This window comes from Python bivittatus, unplaced genomic scaffold (assembly GCF_059951505.1).
Source record: "Python bivittatus isolate LINGU-HERP-01145 unplaced genomic scaffold, Pbiv_v1 ctg000190_np1212, whole genome shotgun sequence".
NCBI lineage: Eukaryota > Metazoa > Chordata > Lepidosauria > Squamata > Pythonidae > Python > Python bivittatus.
The window spans coordinates 10651853-10672178 of NW_028277042.1; the positions used below are offsets into that span (position 1 = coordinate 10651853).

General features: G+C 42.4%; 1 protein-coding gene across 1 annotated transcript; it reads right to left on the minus strand.

Annotated features, from left to right (window-relative positions):
* Nucleotides 1–11902: 11902 nt before the first annotated feature.
* Nucleotides 11903–19562, minus strand: RRAD (RRAD, Ras related glycolysis inhibitor and calcium channel regulator). Its single transcript, XM_088136016.1, has 5 exons — nt 19419–19562; nt 18480–18870; nt 15780–15853; nt 14320–14524; nt 11903–13002 (listed from the first exon to the last, which is right to left on the minus strand). The coding sequence occupies exons 2-5, from the start codon at nt 18859–18861 to the stop codon at nt 12725–12727; spliced, it is 939 nt and encodes a 312-aa protein (XP_087992142.1). The 5' UTR covers nt 18862–18870; nt 19419–19562; the 3' UTR covers nt 11903–12724.
* Nucleotides 19563–20326: the final 764 nt, after the last annotated feature.

A 20326-nucleotide genomic window follows, 5' to 3' on the forward strand; every position in this document is an offset into this window, starting at 1 on the left:
TCTATGTTGATATAGGTCACTTTCTTTGCACTTGTCAAAATCCCCTTCTTTGTTCTGTATTATTTTCGGCCCAGCCAAATGCTGAACATATGCTATAAATCAGTTCAAACTGGGTTCCATTTTGCAGTTTTGCATCAAAGATGGGTCTGAATAGATTGGATATTTGCTGTTATAGCAATAAGATGCAGGACAGACAGACGGGTGGACAGGCGGACAGATGAATGGACGGATGGACCAGCAGATGGACAGAGGATGATACTGCCTCTACGCACAGTAACAAACTCTCTTCTGCCAAACAGAATGTAGCAAATATTGTTTTAACACATAAAGAAGATCAAGATCCTATTTTACCAAAGAATTACCGTCCAATATCATTTTTAAATCATGATTATAAAACATTTACAGCAATTTTAGCAGAAAGAACGAAAGTTGTTTTGAAGAACTTTATACATGAAGATCAAAACTGATTTATTCATCATAGACAGCCCAAATAATAGTAATGGTGAATTATCAAAATCATGTCTTATTCAAAAAGGCACAGGACAAGGATATACACTTTCACTATTATTTATCTTGGCGTCGTAAGTTTTCACTAGCGACGTAACACAAGGTGACAAAATTACTGGAGTGAAAGTGAAAAAGGAGACATATGATGATCTTGTCTTGATATTGGAAAATCCCCTGGAAGGAGTAGAAACATTAATGGAAAAATTGAAAGAATTTGGTGAACTTGCTGGATTTAAAACGAGTGAAGAAAAAAATGACAAATGTTGAGTAAGAATATGCGGATGGAGGATGAAATCAACTTGATGGATCAAACTGGTTTTCAAACTGAAAAGAAGGTAAAATATTTAGGTATTACTATGACCATATACGAACAGTATGTTGTACCAAAATAACTATGTTAAATCGTGGAATGAAATTAAGAAAGACTTGTTAAACTGGGAAAAGTTGAAAGTATCATTACTTGGTAGAATATCAGTGATAAAAATGAAAGTACTAGCCAGAAGGATGTTTTTATTCCAGATTATACCTATGTTTATTCCAAAGTATACTGTGCCTATATACTCAGAGCAAAGAACATACCAACTAAACCAGTGTTGTCCAAACTTGGCCACTTCAAGATGAGTGGACTTCAATTCCCAGAATTCCCCAGCCAGCATGGCTGGCTGGGAAATTCTGGGAGTTGAAGTCCACTCATCTTAAACTGGCCAAGTTTGCACAACACTGAACTAAACCAATTAAACATTAAAACATGGAATGTTTCCTGCTGAAGATTTCACCCATTCTAATCTACTCCTTTTCCATCCTTAAGTTTCCTTTTCATTCTTCTGTCTGGTTGGCACAGTTTTGACTACATAAATAGAAATTCAATAAACAAATCAAAAAAGAGGGCAATGTAATGGCCCTATTCTAATCCCATGTTATAAAAACGAATGAGTCATCGAAAAATACTGATTAAATAACAGATGGCAACTGCCAATTTCAGTGGGGGTAGGGATCCTGTTATTATTTAACCGAAAACAGTAAAATCCATGTGTTATCAGGAACTGGGCTTATTTTTAAAAATGTGTCAAGGAGCACGCCTTTTGCAGTGTCTTTTTAACAATTTGACAGCCAAAAAAATTAGCAGTCGTATTATTAATAACCTGCAGCTCCAAGATTCTCTGGTGGAGCTGCGTGCAACTATAAAGGGACATTCCAGCCTGCTGTGATATCTCCCTGTTTCTACTACCCCACCTGTTGTTGTGCACACACACCTATTGCACTCCCATTCCATGCCCACTGCCAGTGGAACAACCACTTCAAGACTAGATTGCCTTTTTCAATGAAATCTTTATTCATTAATGGGCTTGTACTGATTCTTCGGTATCGACTTCCACCAGAATTCCTTTATTAACAGTCTGAGATCAAAGAACAATCCCAATAAAAGTTCTAAAATAAAAACAGACAAAAAGTTAAAGGAAAAGATAGAAAACTAAACTAAGCTGAACTAAAATAATTATTTTAAAAGCTTTTTTTTCCCCATGGGCCCCTGTGAGGTTTTCTTGCTTGTTTTGTTTTAACCTTACTTGTTATATACATGTGTGTGTATATATATATATTACATATAGAAGTTGATACTATTATACTATTATATGCCATGGGCCTCTTAATTTAGAGGCTACTTATTTTATATTAGGATGTTATAACTGATTGCAGAATGTTATAGTATTAATTCTTGGTTTATTCTCGAATTAATGACATTACTATTACAAGTAATAGTAATAACCCTGCTATTAGTATTACTGCCTGATAAGTTACTAGTAGAAGAGGGAGAGCAAGAGCCTTGAAGTTGATACTCAATAATCAGTGAGGAATTCCCAATTATTCTTTCTATTTTTAGCCAATAGGACTCATCTAACATTGTGAGAGCACGTGATGGGTGCTCCAAGAAAATGGCGGCCATGAGGGCTTCCCCATTCACAAATGGTAGCCACTGTTGGTGTGGCCAATCACAAAACCCCAATTTACCAAACAGGAGAGTTTTCTTCCTCACACCCTCTCTAGGCCCCACCTGCCCAGGATTCCCCCCAGGTCCCCTTTGTCTTTTTTCCAAGCAGGCAGTCACATTTATTCACAAAGCAATGGGCTGTAACCATCTAGCAATTTTATTTTCAAAGGACGCTTACAGTGCTTAAAGATGCCTCTGGAGGCTGATGCTTTGATTTTCTGCTTGCCAGTTCCTTTGTAAATATGTTTAAAATTCTTTTTTTTTTTTTAATGAAAAAGTAGTGGGAAAGTGAGCCTGGCAAATGCCACCAGATAAACCTGTGAGCATTTTGGTGTCCACAATACCACATTGGGGGTCCTAGAATTAGTTCTTCTGCAGCATGGTGAGAATTTATCTGCTTTAGTACAAACGGAGGCAAAGCTGCTGCTCTGGATCCTCAGACCCCTCTGCTTTCTGCTATTAGCTACTGCTATCGAAAGAGATTTTTATAATTATCTGTGAGCAAACAAACCCTGCCGAGAGGGTCCACGGGTTATTGCAACTGCCATTTAATGACTATTCCTCCATTAGAGAAGAAGGAGTATGACTGCGTTCATCTCAAAGAGCACATGTGTCTATCTATGTGGGTTGGGGTTTTGTGAGAGTGTTTGAGTGTTCTTGCATGGGTGAATGTGTAAGATTTTGTTGTTTATTCTTCATCAACTGGTTATCATTCACATCCTGCTGGGTTAACCACTTGCTGTCTCTTTCTTGTGTTGACTAAGACTTCTTGATGTCTTTTCAGCTTCTTCTCTTGTGCCTAATTTCTAAAGCTCGGAGAGATGGGATCTATTCAGCATTAACTCAGGTTCAAAAGTAAGATTTCAGAAACACATTTTTAAAAAGGGGCAGAACTTTAATCGCATTTTAACTTTTTGACATACACCTTGTGGAAGCCTCTGAGGATTGCTAGCCAGACTGACTTGCTGGGCCACAAGACACAAATGAGCTAACCCGGCAGGCTGTCATCAGCCATCATTTTTGTGCATGCAATTTGCACACAGAACTTAGAACAGGTACATACACTCTTTCTCTTAATAAGAGTTATGCTCCCAAGGGAATCTGTGACTCAAAAATAATAATAATGAACTCAAATTAGACTGGAATCATAGGAATGGAGCATCAGGAATGCCTCTCCGTGCCTTCAGTGCTGTTTTCCAATCTCAGTTGCCCTTTTTCTCAAAGCTGCAATTTCCTTGCCAGAGAAGAATCATACAGTTTCCCAAATGCATCTTAAATATAATTTGCTTCAGTCATGAATGGATCTTTCTCATGATCAAATCCCCATAAGCAGCGGTGGTAAAGGATGCATTGAACTTTGAGTTTTGATGTGATGTGTTCCTGCTTATGACCAGGCAACGGCGTTTTCCAAAATGTTTTCTCCACCGCTGACGCCAAAATATTGTGCAGCTAATCCATCTTTCCTCCTCTTGAAAGTTGTTGCTGTTTTACTGCTAAAAACAAAGCTGGAGGAGGAAGTGGGAAAACACAAATGAGGTGTAATAGGAACTGACATTTGGACTCCCTATCAGATTCTGCAAATGCAACAGGTGGATGGTATCATAAAAGACTCGTCTGGAAAGGCCTCTCAGGACACAACTGTGAGCAAACATCACATTCACCTTTCAGTCACTGTTTCCTTTGTTTCCCTTTCTGATTCTTAAGGGCCCTGAACCTTGGCAGAACCCAGCCATTGCCATGGTTTTATAAATTGGGACATAACCTTCAATGATCTTGACTTCTCTGCGGAAGCAAAAGTTGGACTTTGGAGAAGCAGAATAGGAAGAGCATTGATGCCTTTGAACTTTGGTGTTGGAGAAGACTCCTGAGAATACTGTGGACAGCCAAGAAAACAAACAAATGGATTGTTGAACAACCCAACCCAGACTCTTCACTCAAGGCCCAGGCTCAAATTATCCTACTTGGGACACATTATGCGAAGACCCAGCTCTCTGGAGAAGGCTCTGATGCTGGGAAAGGTGGAAGGAAAGAGAAGAAGAAGATGACCAGCAGCAAGGGGGATGGACTCATTTACAGTGGCAATGAGTGCACTGTTGGGAGACCTGAAAAAACAGGTTAGGGATAGATCGCCATAGAGAAAATCTATCTATGTGGAAGCTAGGAGTCAAAAATGACTTAATGGCACATAATCAATCAATCTTGACATCAGTGATATCTATGTATTTGATATATCCTATCAAAATGTATTGTCTGCCTGGCACAGAGATAAGGAACCGAACAAGGGAAGAAATGAAACCAAGAAGTGACTATGGAGGTCAGAAGTTTAGGAAAAACATGAACTTACTAAAAACTTATTAAACAGAAAGTTTGTTTTTTCTAAGAAGGAAAACCCATCAAGGGAGATCCAGACTTTTGATGGAACCTGCAAATAAACTTGAGATTAGCTAGATTTGTACAAATGTGGGAAATAACTTGATTGAGAAGCAGTAGTCCAGGGGTAGGGAGAAAGGAAGCGTTAGGGTTTAAATATGGTGGTGCTTTTGAGGCCCCTAAGCATAAATACAATTTCATTCTAGAAAACTGCTAGGATGCACATTCTTTTATTCCTAAGGATGTAAACAAGTGTGCATATAATAAAATTGGAGTCCCCAGTATGGTGTGGAGAATACCAAACACTCTGCAAACACCCCCATAGCTCACCTTCAACTACATGAGTCATCTGACTTTTTCAAAAACATTCTTGTAAAGAAAACCCGGAGGTATTGTCATACTTCAAAATACCATCATCCAACATTACTTTTATTTCAAAGAATTCCTGTAGCTCCCACGCAGGAATCACAGACGTGCTTGCACAGATGAAATGATGAGTAGCTTGTAACTCAACTCTCTTTGGAAATATACTCATGACCCCCTCCTCTAACTCCTTATGAATTTGCCTCCTGATCATTTGGTGTTTGGAGACTGGCTGGGTCTACCTTGAGAATCTTTTTGTGAATGGACATACTCTCAGCATTCCAACTGGGCCTACCAGTCCACCCAGAACTGGGAACCCTTGAGTAAGGAATGGAAATAGTGGTATAACTTCAGTAACATTTCTTTTTATGTTATGAGCAGGCTGTAGCAGTGTTTTCCCTATTGTTTTGAATTTTAATCCTGATGTGAGAAATTAGATTGTATATTAGAAAACAGTTGTTTACTTTTAAATCAACACTACTGGACTCTTCTGCGAGTGAGAAAGATAGGTAGGTAGGTAGGTAGGTAGGTAGGTAGATAGATAGATAGATAGATAGATAGATAGATAGATAGATAGATAGATAGATAGATCCTTCCTTCCTTCCTTCCTTCCTTCCTTCCTTCCTTCCTTCCTTCCTTCCTTCCTTCCTTCCTTCCTTCCTTCCTTCCTTCCTTCCTGTACCACCTTTTTGGCTGAGTCCAGACATCATGCTTGACCTTACTTTATTTAATTTGGATTTGCTCAAGTGTATTGTGTGAATCCAGACCATCATAATTTATTCAATACAACTTGTTGAAGTAAGCTATGGTTCATGCGGGTTTGTAAACCCAGCCTTTCATCTGTCACTCCACCTTTGTTGTTTATTTGTTAAATCCCAGTACATCTCATGTAATTATAGGGCTCATTTGGGGTCTGGAGAGGATAGAATGCAGAAATTGGCCTCCAGCCAGGCTGCCTCATCCTTGATTGCCTTGCAGGGCCTCTCAGGGCAGAGAGATAAAGCTAATACACTGTATATAGTCATCTGAAATACAAAAGTCTGTGAGTTCAATTCTCAGTACAGGGTTTGAACCCCATAAAATAACTTCTGGTGACCTGCATCTGATGATTGCCAATAAGGATAAAACTGGTAATGCGGTTTGATGAGAATAATGAATGAGAAACACTGCTCCAGTTGCTGACTGCAGGTGTCTTTCTGGGGGTCTTGCTGTATCACAGTTTGTCTTTGCTCTCCTGTTGTTCAGCAGGGCAACATGAGTCTCTAAATGTCAGTCAAAAAGGTGCTACAGACACGTTTCAATGTTCTCACTCTGCAAATTGGGGTGGTGTTTTAGGGGGGGTTGGTTGGTTGGTTGGAACGCTGTAGAATATGGCTGTCATGAAATTGGGCAAAACTGGAAGAGGTGCTTTTAAAATATATATATTTTTAAAGGAGGGTGAAGACAGGTTGAGGCACTCTGTGGAGCAGTGTTTCTCAACCTTGACAACTTTAAGATGTGTGGACTTCATCTCCCAGAATTCCCCAGCCAGCATGCTGGGAGTTGAAGTCTATACATCTTAAAGTTGTCAAGTTTAAGAAACACTGCTATAGAAACTGGCCAAGAAAGCAAACATGAAGTTGTCTTAAACAGAAGTTTCCTATATCATGCATCAGTGTTGATTTCCTACACAAATAAATGGAACTCAGAGGATGAATGCACCAAATTCTCCTGCTCACCTTCATTTTTCCCCTCATAAATAGACTTGTAAAGTAGGGTACACTAAAAGTCAACCAGGATCCTCCACAGCTGAGTTATTTGGTTTAACAAAGAACAAAGAAGATGGACACATCTGCTGTGCCATTACAAGTCCTCAGGCTCCTCAAGAAGCTCGAAAGTGATCCATAACTGTCTTCTTTTCTCCCAACTTCAAGGGCTAACAAGGAGTGACAATTCCTGTCCCACTCAAGCTGCTCCAAGTCCTGCAGTGACAAAAGTCCCCTCCCTCCAACTTCACACACCCACAAAAAAAGACCCTCACATCACTGAAGAACGGGGGGAGGCAGCCCGCTGTTTAGAAGTGTCACGTAAGGAAAACTGATATACCACAACTTTGAAACATGTTCTGTGCAGCAGCGCACTGAAACCCTGATTGCTCGTGGTACCCTGATGGCATGATATAAATAATACAAGTTGGGGGGAAGAGTCTTCGTCCAACGTATTTAAATCTGAACAAGATAAAAACAAAGATTCGTCATGTTCCAAAACTGGCCTTGCAAATCCCAATGAGTTTTCTTCCTCTGCAGACTCCTGCTTTTCCATCTTATTCTTAGGGTACTTACAAATTCTTTCTTAGTTTATTTTGGCTTCAGAGATGACTTTATTGTTAGAACTGGCATATGATGCTTCTGCTGCTGGTGTTTTCTGTATTATATCTTTTCGTCACTCTGCAGCCTCCCTGATTGCCCAGGCTTCACACACTGAGAAGTCAATGTCAACCTTTAAACATCCCTTTAAAGTGTGAGAAGCCGGGGGGGGGGGTGCAGAACTCTGAAGAGATGAGCATATAATCGTTCACCTGCTCCTTGACCATTTCAACACTAAATAAGTGTAAGAAATCACACTCCACCGATGAACATTTCCCCCACCTGGTCTTCTCCTTTGAAAGAAATCTTAAAAACAACTTTGCTGTCTCCAAGCTGAATGAAAACTAGTAGAAAAAATAGGCACAATGTTTCTGTATGGTACTATACAAAGCAAAAATGGAGTATCAGGGCTTAAAACTGAGGGCACTTGGAGAAAAGCAGCTTTTCATTTCTCAGCCCTTCCACGTCTAATCTAAAAAGGTCTCTGCAATTGATCTGAGCTGTTTGCAGATCCAGTCCATTTCCCCATTTCTTACATCTCTTCCTGCTGGGCGTTCAGTTGCCCAGGGTGTAAATAACCGGAATTAATTAGCAATAGACCAGCTGGAACCATTTTCTCTGGAGCAAAGCTTGTCAGTTTCAGCAAGAGTGACTGCCTTGAAACACACATTCCTGGCCACAGAGACCTATTCAGATGTTCTGCAGTGGTAAGCTCTTGATTAGAGTGTTACTTGATCACCAGGGGACTCATTCCATGCCAAAATGGAGAGTCTGCTCTTGCCTGCTAACCCTCTCAGTGTTGAGTAGTCCTTGATTATATTTCAGGCACAAATTCTCTGGTGTCTGCAGAAAGAAATATTACCCCATCTTTTAGGGTGTTAAGGCTCATTGTCCTTATGAACTTAGAACTCCTGTATGAAATAGATGCACAGCGGTAGCAATAACATACAATACGTTGGAAGTAATTATATTTTGTTATCATCAGGCCTGCTTTGCTGATTTTTTTTTAATTTGTGGCCAAGAAATCTTTCAAATTGCAAAGAGAGCTATTGAAGAATCCTAGCGATAAGAAATGAGCTTGATTTAAAAATGCCCTTTATGAGCACCACCATTAACTTGAGGGTGTCCTTGAGGGAGATCCTGTAGTCACAGTTTGGTCACTCTTTTACATTTGACACACACGTCATAACGTATTGTGCTCTGAAAACAGCTGAGCTTTACATGGTGATTACACGGCATACGTTGCCGTGCACTTCTTTTCAACTTAATACTTGGGTGGTGTGTTCGTGCAGAGCTACTGGATATGGCTCCAGGAAAAAAGCACTAACCATTCTGCAAATTTGTCCTGAAAGCTTAGTGCAAAAGCGTGTGACTTTCAGCGTAGTTGAGATGCTGATTTTCTAACCCTGCTGACAGCTGAAAGCAGAGAGTCTCATGAAATTAAGATTGTCTCACATCATGGCGTGCAACCACCAAAGGCCAGAGGAGCAATTCCTGATTTGCAGAAGAGCACATACTTCCAAGAACCCCTACTCTGTAATTTTAATCAAAATGAACATGACTGCACGAAACAGGCAGGCATTCCTTAGTGGTTCTAGATAAAAGCTAAAGTTGAAAGGGAAAAAAAGGTTTTCTAGTCTGCACATCACAATTCTGTCTAGTTAATTATACCAAGTTTTGTTTTACCCACTTTCTCATGTATCAAGCTTTAATGCACCCAACCCCTCCCAAAATCTATAACAAAATGCATGCATTTATTTAGTTATGAATATATGCAATTTCTGTACACAGGTTTTCAAATATTCACATTTTTGTACACACCTGTTCTAATATAAGCATTTGGGAAAAGAGATTTTCTGGAAGACGATGCATTTTTGTATCTCTCTGAGGCGCCTCAGGAGTTCACGGCCACCATGATGGCCATGGGCCTATCCCAGGTCATCCAGAGCCAGACACGGGACAGTTGTCACGCCGAATCTGGTATTCCTGGCAGAGCAGTGGCTTTGTGATCTGCAACTGGGGGAGCTTTCGGTGTCCCCTTGTCATGGTCAGATTGCACCCTGATTACCATGGGGTTCTCTGGCGCCCCTATCCAGTGCAGGGAGGCTGGACCCATTAGATTAATCAACCCGCAGCAACTGATGGACTCAGAAGGGTTTCGGAGGGAGCTGGGGGCTGTTCCCCTCAGTTTGCTGCATGGTCCCTTCAAAGCCTTGGTTGCCGCTTGGAACAAGGGGGTGGCTGAGGTGTTGGATGGGACCTCTCCCCTCTCGAGGATCCTGTCACTCCCTGTGGCTTACAGAGGAGCTGAGGGAGATGAAATGGGAGAAGAGATGTCTAGAATGTGTGGGGTACCGCAGGGGTCAGTGCTGTCTCCTCCCCTATTCAACATCTACATGAGACCACTGCACGAGCTCATCCATCGCCATGGCGTGAGGTATCACCAGAATGCTGATGATGCCCAACCGTACATCTCTGCTCCTGGCGAATTAAGTGACGCTGTGAACATCTTATCCTGATGTCTGGAGGCTGAGAGGGACTGGTTGGGGAACAACAGGCTTCAGCTGAACCCTGGCAAGACTGAGTGGCTTTGGGTTTTGGGGTCCTCCGGTTCTAAGACTATGCCATCTTTGCTGCTGGAAGCGGTTGCATTGCCCCAAACAGACCCTGTGTGCAATCTGGGGGTCCTCCTGGACTCACGATTCCTGCTCGATGAGCAGGTGGCAGTCATGGCTAGGAGGGCTTTTGCACAGTATTGTGAGCCAGTTGTGCCTGTTCCTAGATTGAGAGGCCCTATTCTCGATCATTCTTGCTCTGGTCTCCTTCCAGTTGGACTATTGTAATGCGCTCTACGTGGGGCTGCCCTTGAAGAGAATCCTGAAACTTCAGCTGGTGCAAAATGCAGCAGTGTGAGCAGTTATGCGTGCCTCTAGGCTGGTACACGTTACACCCCTGCTTCGCGAGCTGCACTGGTTACGAGTTTGTTTCTGGGTCCAATTCAAGGTGCTGGTGTTGGCCTTTGAAGCCCTACGTGGCTTGGGACTGGGTTACCTGAGGGACCAGCAGAGAGGGCTTGTTACGGGTTCCATTGCCTAGGGGGCTACATTTGATGGGCCCTAGGCAGTGGGCCTTTTCTGTTGTGGTCCCTGCGCTGTGGAATCTCCTGCCCCTTGAGGTGAGGCTGGCTCCACTGCTTCTGGTCTTCTGCAGTCCCTCAAGACCTGGTTGTGCCATCAGGCCTGGGGACCCCAGGGACTGGCAAACTAGTGAGGTGGCTCCATTATTATTAACATCCCTTCACCTACTGCTTCATTTTAGCTTTGTTTTTTTTATAGTTTTTAATGCTTTTAATAATAGTAATGACAATTGTTTTAGATATTTGTTTTAGCTCTGTTGTATGCTGACCAGAGTCACTGGTTTTGTGAGATGGACAGCTATATAAATTAGACAAATAAATAAATATCATCCCAGACCCCTCATCGCAGCTTTTCTACTTGAAGCTGGACTGCTTCTGGACAAAGCATTTTAGAAAGCCGTATCTTCATAATGGACAGCTTCTCTCTGAAGAACTGCCAGAAAAATCATCTCCCATTTAAAAGACTATCAACACATCATCCTCTCTTTGATATGTTCCTCTGTTTGAAGAGCTGCCCATTCCAAGTCTGTTTTAACAATAATGAACTTTAAGCAGGAGGAAGCAGTTGAACAGCAGATGAAGCAGACCCACGTATCTGCTTGTCTTTGCTGCTGCGGGAAACTCTGCTGTTGCTGAAGAAAACTATAGGGATTATTTCCAAATGTGCCTCTATCCACATAAATTAGCACATTACATGCACATGTAAATTGGCCACTCTAGCACCTTTCTTTCAATAAATGCCAGCGCAAAGGCTGTATTCCGTTTTCTTGAAGAAGACATTTTCTGACTAAGCTTCTGGAGCAGTCCAAGGTTGCAAATGGCTGAGGCAATTCCCACATCTATGGGAAAGCAAGTGAGATGAATTGGATAATAATTCAAACAAGGCCCCTAAGAGCAATTTTTTTACTTTCAAAGAAGGCTGCCAAAGGATGTATACATATTCCCATTTACATCTGTATATAACTGTAGCTACGCTACGTTATCAGGGGCAAGCTAGATTATTTCATATCAACGGAATGGGCTGGTTTGTAGACTATTAGTATTAATTATGTTTAAAATCCCAGAAATTTCACTCTTCCAAATACCTTTGCTATACCAAAGGGAAAACAAAGCCTTCTATAATAACCAGAAATACTTTATTATAAAATCTGCATGTAAACAAGTAACAAACATTTAAAGAAAGTGCAAATTAACTTCCAAAAATTGTATTTATTATATATTTTTCTCTTCCCCATCAAACAACTCTTTGAAGTCCACCCACCCCTCCAACCACCTTTAATTTCTAAAAGTTCATTGCTTATGTATAGATCTATCTCCTGTGCAACCTTTGGTAAGTCACTTTGGGCCAGCAATCATGAGATACACTTTGAGGTCCCGCTCAGTCTCTGCAGACACAGCCAGTTTCCTTGAGCATCCATGTCACTTTGAAATGCGAGGGGCCTGATAAAGCTCCAAAAATGCAGCTGAAATAAAACAGCACGACTGCTTCCATCTGGCAAATAAAATCACCCTGCTGCTTCACTTTGATGCGGTGATTTTGACTGAATCACCTTGGCATTTCATCATCCCATTGAAAGGCAGACGCCCGTCAAAGAGAAACGCGTACGAGCCTGCGTACAGCGTTCAGGTTTTTCTCTGCAAAGGAGACACGTTTTATGGCGATGCTTATTTTTCTTCGCTTCTTTTCTGTACCATCGTGTGTTTTTTCCTTTGAATCCCTGATGTCCACAGGACAGCTAGCAGTTTGGCACAGTGAAACTGAAGGGGTACAAAGCTGCTGAATTTTTAGAAATCAGTTCATCTGCTGAAGGGTAGAAACCATTCTACCCCTGGAGGTCCTGTAATCTCGTTTCGCAGTCTTGTGTAGGAACTGTAAGGCATGAAGGAAACAACTTCCCTCCATTCTGTAGCTTCACGTACAAGGTCCTTTTCCCTCACTCTTAACTGCCAGAGACATGTTCACAACACACCCACCCACGCACACTCACATACTTCTAATCTTGCCAAGAGCTGTTTCTAAAGTACGGATAAGTCATGGCAGGACTTGGATTTGGCTTTAAATGCCATCTTCTTGTTATTTTTGGCCACCATTTTCCCAAGGAATCGCTTAGCCTTCTTACTGATGCTCTCTCTCCTCTTTGTGTTGGCCATTCTTCGGGCATTGTCCTCTTTGCTGTCTTTGCGTAGCCGAATCTGCCGGACAATCCCCTCGAAGAGATCTTTGACGTTGTGATGAAGCGCAGCTGAGGTCTCAATAAATTTGCAGTCAAAGACGACAGCGCAAGCCCGTCCCTCTGTGGGGCAGAAGAGAGAAGACCAAGATTAGTTAAACCATGCAGAATCAATACAACACAACCTCTGCTTCTGAATTGGGATGGGAATGGATCATAGGTTAAGAGCTGGAAGCTGTAGGATAGGACAGGGTTCCTCAACCTTAGCAAATTTAAGATGAGTGGACCAACTCCTAGAATTCCCCAGCCAGCCATGGGAGTTGAAGTCCACCCATCTTAAAGTTGCTGAGGTTGAGGAACCCTGCGATAGGAGATTGTGCAAGTGTACAAAGGAAAAAGAAAGGTCCAGCAGATTCCTAAACTAGTCCAAGATTCTCTTATCAGGAGGACAGTGGAAGGAATGCAGATACTGCTTTCTTGGAGCTGAACCTCAATGATGGGGCACCTGTTTTCCATGCAGAAGATCCCAAGTCCAATCTCCAGGAAGAGAATTATTCCCTGAAATCAAGACAGCTGTGGCCAGTCCATATGGACAATCCCAGACTAGAGGTCAACGTATAGTCATAAATCACTATAAGGCAGCTTCTTAGGTTCCTAGGCCTACAAAAAGTGCCATTCGTCCTGGCCTGAGCAGCTTTCCCCAACCTGGTGCTCTCTGTTGGGTTACAAGGCTCATCATTACCTGTCAGGATGCCCTATGGCACAAGCTACTAGTAAAATTGAGACAGGGCAACTAAGTTTATTTTCCAAGGGCAAAATGTGCCCCAGCCACTGGGAAGCTCCACTTCTGAAGGTCCATGGTTCAGCCCTCCACTATCATTCAGAGGTGCATTATGAGTTGGAAACACATAGCAACCATTGCTATGGCTGATAAGAAATTCCACTGTCCACTGCTGTTAACACACACACATACACACAGAAGGGGATTTCTTTCCCCAACTTGGAAAGTAACTTTTTAAACCACCCCCACCCCACCCCATAAACCCACAGGCCTAAAATATTTAGATAAGAAAAAAAGAGAGTTTTTTTAACTGACCAAAGAATTGTTTCCTACTAGATTACTCTATATTGGATCATCAGCAGGGCATAGCAATTGTTTTCACTGCTGAAAATTATGAAGATATGACACCTGCAATGGCATACGGAGATGTACAAGTTATCAGTTGATCTTACAGGCACAGTGGACTGTGCACAGAGGAAGTGGGCCCCAAACAGAATATCTGATCTTTTGGAGCAACTTGTTTCAGTTCTGCCCTCATTACTGGAAAGAGTTAAACAAATTTCTGGATAGTTCACCAACGTACGACTCTCCACTCACTATCAACGGAAACCTGCTAAGTTGATCTACTTGATTGAGTTTATGCTAGAATAATATCTTACCATCTACGGAGACTTCCCGTGATCGGACTAGGTCACTTTTGTTTCCTACAAGAATTATAGGAATGTCTTCTGTTTGTCTTGCCCTTCGTAGCTGAATCCTCAGCTCAGAAGCTTTTTCAAAGCTGACTTTATCTGTCACTGAATAGACGATAATGTACGCATCCCCCATTTTCATACAATGGTTCTGAAGCCACTGGCTTTCATCCTAAAATTAGAAAATAGAAATATAAACATTGGTATTGAATCAATGTCAATTATACCATATTAGACATTATCAACCTTTCAGCTTCCTACTTAAAAATATATATTCTTTTTACATTCTTGTACTCTTGATCAAGTTTTGTTGGGGGTGGCAGTCCATGGTGTGGTGGTTGTAACTTGTTGGATTGTATAGTTCCACCATTGTCTTTCTATGGTTTTAAACTCTACCTTGTAAACTGGGCAGAAAATGTATAGAAATGTCATTAATAAATAAGCTTGACTTATTTGTATGGATTGTAGGGAAATTAAACCATGTTTGCTTGTACCAAATAAAAGGTACTCCTGCAGCCTAAGACAACAGATTCAGGGCTGTCCTATGCAGGGCGGGGTTCAAAAAAGTCAGTAACCATGAAGTCCCACCTCTTTTTAACGTGTTGCTTAGTGAACATGTTACTGAGAGAAAAGGCTCATATCAGATCATACAGTATTTAAAAATCTAGATTCTCTCTGTGTTTGGCTGCAATCTTATACCCACTTATCTAAGAGTAGACTCCACTGAACTCAATGGGCCTTACGTCTGAGTAAATATGCATAGGACTGTGTCATTAAGAGCTGAAAAAGCCTATTCCAAAATTGTGTTTGAAAAAACTGCTGATAAATCCAACCTGTAGTATTTAAAAGGTAAAAATCTGCATTTACTGTAGAGCAAATGCTGACCTTGTAGCACATGTTAAAACGCATTCATGTAGGTTGCAGTTCTAAGAACATTTAATTTGGGGTATTCCCCATGAGCCTAATGGGGATTATTTCAGAGTAAGCATGTATCGGATTGGACTCCATAGGATTGCTATTCTGTTCTAAAGACTGATCACTAGTTAACACAGTTGGAGAAGTAGATCAGGAAAGGAATCAGATTGGAAACCGAGGTTTCACATGGATCTTAAGCAAGACTTGAAGATGGGTTTTGCAGGGTCAACAAGAATCAAGATCCTGATCCCCTATTATAACTGAAAGTAAACCTTAATCTGTTATATTTAATTTAATTCTGGATTTGTTGAAGCCAGAATTCAGACACAGTGTCAGGGTCCACATATATCACTAACTAATCCTGAAACAAATGAACTGTGACTTAGCATGGTATATGAACTTGACCCATATCACTAACCTTCCACACAAGTAACCTTTGATAGATGAAAATACTGTTAGCCACGAAAAGAGAGATAACTGTAAATAAAATATTTGAAAAAGTAAAGCTTTACCTGCTCCCATATGTCAAACACCACAAGAGAAGCTTCTTCTCCATCAACTATAATGGACCTGTCATACGTATTGCCTGCAAGACAAATCAAGGAGATTTAGGATAAAATGTTTAGTTTACACAAAAGAAATGCAATAATCTATCAGGAAAAACAAAATCCAGATGAAGGCTTTATGAAGCCAACTGAAACATTACAAAATTCCATAAACCTTTCAAGTTTCCAATAATCAATAAATATATATCTCTCCCCCTACACACTTCATTTTTTCCCCTGAATTTTGCCTGGTGAAGCGTCATTGGAAACCCTGCATCCAATTTGCTAAAACTTCAACTCAGCTCATAAATGTACACCTCAATATATTGTTTGTTTATATTTTCTATGACATTTATTGAGCCAAGTAACAGCTTGGAGAACACACATGAGTTTGATCTAACGATAAAACTACACATGTGAAGCCTAAACCTAAAAGAAACAAACACAGTGGACAGCATGTAGGCCAGAAATACCACCATACAGATGGACACAAGATTGTAGACTTAATCTAACTTCTTTTAAAAGTTCAAACTTTTGAACTGGTGCTCAAGCTGGTGTGTTTCAAATGTCAGATGAATTGCAATATAAAATGTTTGAGCTTAGTTGAGCCTGAGAACATTAGAGCAAATGATCTTGTCCATAAAAACCCTACAATTTCAATTATAGGCTGTTTTCAGTTATTTGTAAACCATTCTGACACCGGGGATGATAGGAAAAAGATGTGGAATAGTTGTTACGCCAGCTCTACTTTTAAATTTATTTTCTTTAAGTTTGGATGGGGTAGAGTTGGGATACAATTTTTTTCTATCCAAAATAAAGCATGGATAATGCAGAAATATCAATGATGACATACAATGACATTTAAAAAATCAGAGCTTCTCTCAATACATTTTTCCTAAATATGTTTTTACATCTTTTCTAAGTGTCAATAGACCCATAATCATTTTAGAAGAAAACCTACAAATGTTTTTATAATTCTACACTAATTGGAAGTGGTGAAGACTCTCCAAAAGATTTTTTTTAAGTTTTAAAAGAATATTTAAAAACATAAAGGCATTTTAGTAAATCTAAGTAAGTACTAGAGACAGGTCTGCAAAGACAGATTTACTTAGATGAACTCATTTTCAGAAAAGGAATTTTTTTTGGTACTTCAGAAGTGACGCTGAAACTATTTTATTCTACAAGATTAAAAACCTCTTCCAAGTTGCTCATTAGTATCTCTGTTGTATCCTTACAACTCCTCTGCATGGTAGGTTAGGTTGAAAAATGATAATGTTGAACCTTCTCAGTGATGAGTGATCCAAGTAAGGATTAAATGTTTATTGTGACAGGAAGAACCTATTCAATTTCAGTACTGAATTTTGCAATAGGACAGGGGAAAGATGCCAGTCAACTCACGTACTGCACTCTTTAGATAATTACACAGGCAATTTCTAATTGAAACAAAATGAAATAGGGTTTATTTCTATTTATAATGGGCTCCCTAAAGATGACATTCTCCTAGTGGTAGCCCTCAATTAACCACAAGCTAACTGGCACCCTATACAATCCATGCAGTTAGTGCCCCCATCCCCAAACCCTGAAGGCAAATTTTATTCCCCCCCCCTTGCAATTCTTGCTGCCCCAGGCAACTGCCTAGCCCACCTATATAACCAGGCCACCCCCTGTTCTCCATGCATGTTTTCAACTCCTACCAACCTTGTGCTGGTTGAGGATAAAGAGAACAACGCTCCAAACATTATACATGACTGGAAGTAGGAGAAAGTTGGCTTAAATTACTGCTTCTGCAATGGAAACCTTTGTCCTCCTAGCATATGGTTGGGTAATAAGGGGAAATCACACCACACATGTTCAAACCCTCAAGGAACAAGTTCCTTATACCAATCAGTCCCATTACTCTGATTCCAACAGTTCCTCTGGAATCGGAGAAATCCATCCATGTATTGCTACCTAATTGTTTTGCATGGACAAACTGGAAGATTCATATTTCATTGTTTGCATTTCCTCCTGGAGTGCCCTAAACCTCAAACCTTTGGATTTGATCAGAGATTCCATCCACATCTAAAGTGTTGGCACATCATGTCCACCAGGAAACTCTTTTACACCAAGACCAATCAAAGGTTTATCAGGCTACATGTTTAATCTTCTGCAATCTGGGCAACCTCCAGATGTGTGGACTTGAATTCCCAGAATTCCTAGCAATGGCCAGGCAGGCTGGGGAGTTCTGGGAGTTGAAGTCCACACATCTGGAGGGTACCCAAGTTGGGAAAGGTGCCTTAATGAGGAGGAGAAGCCTCAGAAAGCTTTTTAGGGACTACAATTAACATTTCTTAGCATGTTTTGCGCGTCCAGTGGCTGGGGCAATGATGCAAAGTGGGCAAAGCCGGATTTTTTCCTGAGTTTGGGGGGTTTCGCTGTTTTGAAGACTAAGTTGAGCCTACAATGGAGTTAGAACAAAATTTTTGCATGATGCCAGCTTAAACAAGCCAGGAAACGGGACCACCGATTTCAAGCAGGTATGGTCAGAGGAGGTGGGAGGGATGCGAAAAGAGCGTTTCAGGCGTGGCCCTCCTGCCCCCCCCCCCGCCCTACGCCTCGTTGCGGGGGCACAAAGCATCTCCCCCCCCCCCCGCCCTTTCCCGGTTCTCCGCCCTGAGGCTCTCTCACCTGCCTCGTCGGCGTCCGGACAGTCCTCGACGCCGCCGAAGATCCTGGCCAGGCTGGTCTTGCCCACGCCGTGCTCGCCCAGCAGCATCACCTTGTAGAGGCCGCCTTCGGAGTCGCTGCCGGAGGAGATGACCGAGTCGGAGGAGTCCGAGGCCCAGCCCTGGCGGTGCGCGTCCTCCTCGCCCGGGTTGTACGACGTGCAGCGCATCAGGCTGGAGAGCTGGCCCCGGGGCGAGGGCGGCAGCGAGGCTTGCAGGTCGCGCTCGTCCACCGGCATGCTGCGCCGATGGAGCGGCTGCTGCTGGGGGTAATGGGCGGCGAAGGGCATGCTGCCGCGCCGCTTGTCCAGGTACCTCAGTTTGTCGCCGCGGTTCAGGGTCATGAGGGGCGTCTGGGGGGGAGACAAGGGGGGGAGAGCTCAGCGTGTTCCCACGGCACATGGGTTAATCCGGAGCAACCGCCTCTTTGATTTGCAAATGCAAACGGGGCGGGGGGGAAAGCGATGCATAACCCCCGCCCCGCACGCTCTCTACCCCGAATTCAACCCGCCCGTTCCTCCTGCCTTCCCTACGGCCAGGGTCTAACCACGCTTCGGATCGCGGCGATGCGTGGACAAGCGGGGAGAACCTTTGGAGCTGGGGTACTTAAAGAGCACGGATTAGCGGCGCCCTTGACAGGGGGCTTCATTAAACTGGATCGGAGGGAGCGAGCACCTCCAACGGGATGAAAGACATGGGGGAGAAGCAAGGAAATCACAACGCCCCTGACCGCGCAGCTCTGGGCAGTCTCCCCAAAAACCTCGGCGCTTAGCTCGGAAGATCCACAGGGGTCTCCAACTTCAGCGGAGCAAAATCCCCGATTCCCCCGGGTTGAATCCGTCCCCCTCCCGCAAATCCTCGAACGAGCACAGCCACACCACGCGTCCGAGAGCAAACTTACCTGGGGAGTGCCGCTCAGAGCAAAGCAAGATCTGAAATGCAGACGGCTCGGGTACTTTTGCGCTCGATCCTCCGCCTGAGCCGAACTCCTTCGATTTATCTTTGCAGTCCTTGTCGGCGTTATTTATAGAGAGCCTGCCAGCCCGGCGCCGCCTCTCATTATGGCGTCATAATAGGCAACGGTCCAACCAGGTTCTGAATTAGAATTCTGGCGCTCCGCTCCTCGCCCTCCCCTCCCCTCCCTCCCCTGCTTGGAAAAGGTGTCAGACGGGACGGCATTTAGTCACGGTTATTTCTGCCCCCGGCAGAAAACCCAAACGGTGGTGGTTTCCATCCCTGCGTTTTAAAAATATGGATCAACAGTCGCATTTAGCCCAAGCCAAACAATACTCCGCCGCGATGAAATCTCGTTTTTAATTGGCTAAGAAAACGGGAAAGTTTTAGAGTTACACAGAATCTTGGCAGGCAGACAACGTAGCTAAGCATCGACCACCCTGGGCACCGGATAAAAATGTAGCATATTGTTTGATGTACTTTTAAAGTGGGTTTGAAAACAGCAAAATGCTACATCTGAGATGATGACAAAGTGCAGGGCTCTGAGCAGTAGAGAAAACTGTTAGGATACACTTTGGTTATTTCCGTCATTCGCTGTGCAAGGGTCAGTTAAATGATTTTCAGAGACTTGGGGAATTAGGTCATTTGAATCTTTAGAGGTAGGGTCCAAGAGCTACAGCTAGCATATGAAATATATCGACCAAGTTAGCCAAAGCTGACAAAATGGTTTCTAATTAGATCTAGGTATAGTTCAGTTTCAAATTAGACTGAGATGACAGTGCCTTTGAGCACATGCAGAGTAATGACTGACTCACCACAGGGTGTGAGTTAAGCCTTATTATTGTGCATATATTC

What these genes read in the sequence shown, in the direction of transcription:
- RRAD (XM_088136016.1), bottom strand. Translation starts at nt 18,861, where the DNA reads ATGACCCTGAACCGCGGCGACAAACTGAGGTACCTGGACAAGCGGCGC. An exon ending in TCCGGACGCCGACGAGGCAG is followed by an intron (nt 15,854 to 18,479) that starts GTGAGAGAGCCT and finishes TTTGTCTTGCAG; the next exon opens with GCAATACGTATGACAGGTCC. An exon ending in ACGGGAAGTCTCCGTAGATG is followed by an intron (nt 13,003 to 14,319) that starts GTAAGATATTAT and finishes TCTGCCCCACAG; the next exon opens with AGGGACGGGCTTGCGCTGTC.